Raw genomic sequence first — 4,989 nt, 5'->3', positions numbered from 1 at the left:
CAGTAGCAGGAGATACACAAAAGCAGGAGATAGACAAACGATAACAACCATTAACGAACATCAACTCCAGACACCACCCTCGAACAGGAAACCAAACACTAAGAACTTCAAAACTTGGGACCAATGAATCAGTGAATTTCTGTGTGTTTTGACTCTATGAAATATGTGGAAAATCTAGTAAAATTCATGTGTCATGGAATGATTTTCTCTGCACAACCCAGGACATATGTGGATGAAACGATTCTGTTGCACATCCTGGCCAGAACAAAATCCTGGCCAGAATAAAGCAATGCCTTGATTCTCTGACAGTAAAAACGTTGTTGAGAGTTTTTTGGTTTTCCTGCAGTTTCAGTGACAAGCCCAGTCACACGGCACATCCCACGGCTCCATCCAGCAGTTCCCAGCTGTTTTCCTGCTTCTGCAGAGCGGGGTCCAGGCCAGGAAGAGACAGGCAATAGGAAAACCACCTGCCCGGCCATGGCTGCCAATCCCCCGCACTGGAGCAGTGCCAGAGGTGTCTGTTCCTGCTCCCCTGTGCTGCCCTGGCCTGGCAGCCCCGGCCATCCCCTGCCCACAGACAGAGGGGGATCGGCTGCCCTGGCTGCAGCCCGGGGCTGGGGGGCTGTGTGCCCCATGTGCAGTTTGGGGATGGGCTCTAAGCGGGATGGGATTTGCAGGGGATGCTGTCTGGCTCTGTCTGGACAGCCGGGATTAAGGTGGCCGGGCAGAGCTAATCGTGTTAGGGAGCATCTGCTGCTGGCCGGTGCCGGGAGGTCAGGGAGCCTCGGCGGGCCCTGGCTGCAGCCTTGCTCCCTGGAACCTCGTGTGCAGCTCCTGCAGACGGGGTGATGAGTCCCTGCTCTGGGCAGCTGGGCTTTCCCGAGGCCAGGAGCTCCAGAGGAGCACTGGGGGCAGCCAGCATGCCCAGGAACAGCAGAGGAGCACTGGGGGCAGCCAGCATGCCCAGGAACAGCAGAGGAGCACTGGGGGCAGCCAGCATGCCCAGGAACCCCAGCAGGGAGCTGGAAGGGGTCGGGTGGGGGATGCAGGAGCAGAGGGAGGCCCAGGGACACCATCAGGGAGGAGGCGGCCCTTTCCCCCCTGCCCCAGCTGTGCTGGCCTGTGCTTACCCCTGTCAGAGCGGGGGGACAGAGTGCTCCCCTGGCCCCAGAGCTGCCAGCAGGGCTGGGCATGCCTGGGGGGCTGCAGAACAGGCTGGGGCTCTGCAGGACAGGCTGGGGCTGTGCAGAACAGGCTGAGGCTGTGCAGGACAGGATGGGGCTGTGCAGAACAGGCTGAGGCTGTGCAGGACAGGATGGGGCTGTGCAGGACTCGCTGTGGGGAGTTGGAATCTGAGAGCTGAGGACAGGGAGTAAACAGGTTGGTTTGGGGAACAACAACAAAAGGAAAGCAGGGAAGGCAGGATGGAAGTGGCTGATCACATGTAGGTGGTTGATGGTCACTACTGGGTCTGGCCACATCCAACACCTGATGGCTGCACAGCCACTCCTGGGTGTCCAGCTCTGTTTCCCGGGGTTGGGGGGCACTGTTTGTTGAGGGGAGCCCGTGTGGCATCTGGAGATCAGCAAAGAGCCCTGTGCCTGTCTGTGTCACCCAACAGGGACAAGCAGAGCCACAGCTGCTGGGCAGACTGGTGGGAGCACTGGGATCCCCAGGGCAGGTCTGTGTGTGCTGGCTGTGATGAGGGCATGCCTTGGGGAGTTTCTGTGTCCAGGTGTCCTCAGTGGGGACCCAGGAACGTGACGTTCCTGCTGGGCAGATGACGTGTCCAGGTGTGGCTGCTGCAGCCCTGGGGGCCTGCACAGCCCTGCCCACAGCTCCCATCAGAGCCTGGGTACGGGATGGGACAGGGATGCCTGTGCCATGTGGGACCAGCTGTGTGCACGTGTGGAGCCATGCCTTCCACGTGTGCCTGCATGGAAACACACCCAGCCTGGCTGCTGGACAGCCCCGGGGCCATGGTCCTGCTGCAGCTCCTCTGGCCTCTCAGGAAAAGGACTCGGCAGGACACAGCCATGGATGTGGGACCAGAGCCTGGCCAGCCCCACGTGAGCCCTGCGTGGGGCAGGACCAGTATCCCTCCACTGTCAGCCCCATGGATCGTGGTGCCAGCCTGGCAGGAGCCCACGACAGCAGGGACGGGGCTGTGTCTGTACAAATGTGTGGTTTATTAAGGCATTTTTGAGACGTTGGCACTTGGGTTCAGGCTGCACCGAGCGGCCCCTGCGCGGCCGTGGGCAGCGCTGGCACATGCAGCTCCACGAGACAAATACAAAAGGTACAAACGAGTAAAAACAGGAATTGTAGTACAATGTGTAAAAATAAATAACTGGGGGCTCAGTGACCCCAGCCCAAAGCAGGGTGCGTGTGTCTGGCCCTTCCTGTGGCGTGCAGGGTGACCCATCTGTGTCCCCATCCCAGATGTGCAGTGCAGCTGGGCTGTGTGGGCAGCCCAAGGGCATGGGGCACCCAGCATGGGACTGGGGGGCACCGGGTAGCCCTAGAGTGCCCCCACACTCCTGGGGGACACAGGACACCCCCAGAGTGTCCCTACAGGGCCTGGGGAGAACAACGTGTCCCCACAGTGCTTGTAAGCATGGCACAGAGGGGATGGGGTGCCCATCCCAAGAGCCTCTGCGGCTGTCCCTGTGCCAAGGCAGAACTGTCTACCCCTCCCAGGGCACCTCAGGCCCCTGTGGGTCCCCAGCAGAGTGGGCATGGCCCTTGGTGGGGCCCCCTTGGTGCCCACTGTTGCAGATGCCTGTCCCCTGTCACTGCCCTGTGCCCAGGACAGCACCTGGGACCAGCAGCGTGTGCCAGGACCCCATGGCACAGCAGGGATGAGAGGCTGACTGTGACACACGGAGCTGCAGCCACAGATGGTCCTTCCTGGGAAAGGGGGGACGGGCAGAAGTGATGCATTTGTCTGCTGTGACAACACCTTTGCGGCTGGGGCTGCAGCCCTGCTGCACGTGTGCTGGGTCTGGGGAATGTGTGATGGGAAGGAGCTTCCCCCGGCTCTGCTCAGGCATGGGGTGTCCCCCCGACCCCCAGACACACCTGTGAGCAGACTGGGCATTCAGGGCTCTGTGGGGCACCCATGCTGCTCCACCCTGGCTCTGGCCCCATAGCTGCGCGGGGATCACAGAGCCCAGGGCCGTGGGACACCCATGGCCGCGCAGGGATCACAGAGCCCAGGGCTGCACTCCCAGGGCTGTGATGTGGGAGCAGCTCCCGGTGAGCAGCAGGCTCAGGGAGAGCCGGGTGGGGTGGGCGTGCTGTGAGTGTGACACTGCCTGTGTGAGTGGCCGCGCACGGTGCTGGGAAGAGATGGGGACCGGCCCCGTGCCCGGGCTCACAGCATGCATGACGGGGGTGCAGAGCAGCCTCACACAGGGGCTGGGGCCAGCAGCAGGGGGTTCTGGCACCCTGACCATGCTCTGCAGCTGGCCCAGACTGTCCTGGGAGGCAGTCATGCAACAGGGCCCCAGGGAAGGCCAGATGCCCAGTGTCCCCACCGTGCTGTCAGAGAACACGCTGGGAGATGTGGCTTTTTGGGGTTACCTCCTACCTGTGCTGTCAGAGAACACGCTGGGTGATGTGGCTTTTTGGGGCACACCTCCCACCTGTGCTCCTGCAGCTGCAGGCTGCCTGTCGGGCCCGAGGGTCACAGCAGTCATCCCCACTGCTGCTGAGGCTGGGCTGTCCCTGTCAGCTGCACACAGCTCTGCCAGCCCCACTGTGCTGCCTGTGCCTCGGCACTGTCCCTGCCTGCGACCCTTGCCCAGAGAGGCACTTGCTCCCAGGAATGGAATTCCCATGCTGAGCATGGCAGGCGCCTCCCTCCCAGACCACAGGAACCATCCTGAAGTTCTGGGCAGGAGATTCCCTGGATGTGTCACCTGCAGTGGGTAGCCAAAGGGCTGGAGAGACCTCAAAGGCTCTCCTGTCCCTGCCCAGCCACAGACAGGCAGCAGGGTGTGGGCACTGCTGCCTCCTCCTGCAGCCAGCCCGGTGAGTGTCCCCTCCTGGCCAGGTTCATTCCCACAGGCAGCATCCGTGCCCCAGGGCATTGCACCCTGCCCTGAGCATCACCCCCCACCCATGGGGACATCACCCCCAGCCACGGGGCATCGCCCCCTGCCCTGGGAGCCCCGAGGGTCGCAAGGGAAGGCTCAGGGTCCTCCTGCACCCAGGCTGCTGCCTGGCGCTGGGCAGGGCAGGGTCTGGGCCTCCAGCCCCCTCAGCTCCCCGTCGCTCCCAGAGCACCAAGTACTGTGAAGCACCATCGTGCCCAGCACCAATCTGAGCCACATGGACCATCTCCCCGGGCCAAGCAGCACACGGACCATCACCCCGGGGTGCCAGCACTGGGGTCAGCAGTCCATAGGGCACCAGCCAGCGCAGGCTCTGCCAAGCTGTGGGGAGGGACAGGGGCCACGGCCCCCAAGGGCATCCACAGTCCCAGGGCCCAGGCCAGGCACAGCGCTGGGAGCAGGATGAGCGCCCATTTTAGCAGCCCTGGGCTGGGCCCCGCTCCGGCCCCACGGCTGCGGGCTGGGGCAGAGGAGTCCAGGGCCCAGCTCTAAATCCTGAGCTCGGCCTCCTCAGGGGGCTCCAGTGAGTGCTCAGCACTGATGGTGGAGGTGGACGGCCCCTGTGAGATGCCGAAGGGCGAGACCACCGGGGAGCGGGCGGCCAGCGGGGACAGCGACGGGGAGAAGCTGGGCGACATGGCGGAGGACGAGATGGAGCCCTCGTGGCTAATGGGCGAGCGGCGCAGGGAGGACGGGTGCGGGAAGGTCCTGCCTGGCGGTGGCTTGGGGGGCACAGACTTGGCACCCGGATGGGCCACTGAGGTGATGAGGGGCGGGGGGTCGATGCGGGGCTTGGGCTCTGCCTTGGGCTTGGCTGGGAAGGGCTTGCGCAGGGAGCTCTCATCCTTGAGGCGGGCAATCTCCGTGAAGA

At 63.4% G+C, this 4,989-nt stretch overlaps 1 protein-coding gene across 1 annotated transcript in view; it reads right to left on the bottom strand.

Annotated features, from left to right (window-relative positions):
- Positions 1 to 2,166: 2,166 nt before the first annotated feature.
- The window catches only part of DCHS1 (dachsous cadherin-related 1), a 40,044-nt gene continuing 37,221 nt past the window's right edge, over positions 2,167 to 4,989 (bottom strand). The window contains exon 22 of the mRNA XM_031065253.1: positions 2,167 to 4,987. Within this exon, the coding sequence (XP_030921113.1) occupies positions 4,607 to 4,987 (381 nt within the window). The 3' untranslated portion in view covers positions 2,167 to 4,606. The remainder of the gene's footprint in view (positions 4,988 to 4,989) is intronic.

Source organism: Geospiza fortis, unplaced genomic scaffold (assembly GCF_000277835.1).
Source record: "Geospiza fortis unplaced genomic scaffold, GeoFor_1.0 scaffold2457, whole genome shotgun sequence".
In the NCBI taxonomy this organism is placed as follows: domain Eukaryota; kingdom Metazoa; phylum Chordata; class Aves; order Passeriformes; family Thraupidae; genus Geospiza; species Geospiza fortis.
The sequence above is the reverse complement of the archived record's forward strand: the minus strand, read 5'-3'. Positions and strand labels throughout refer to the sequence as shown.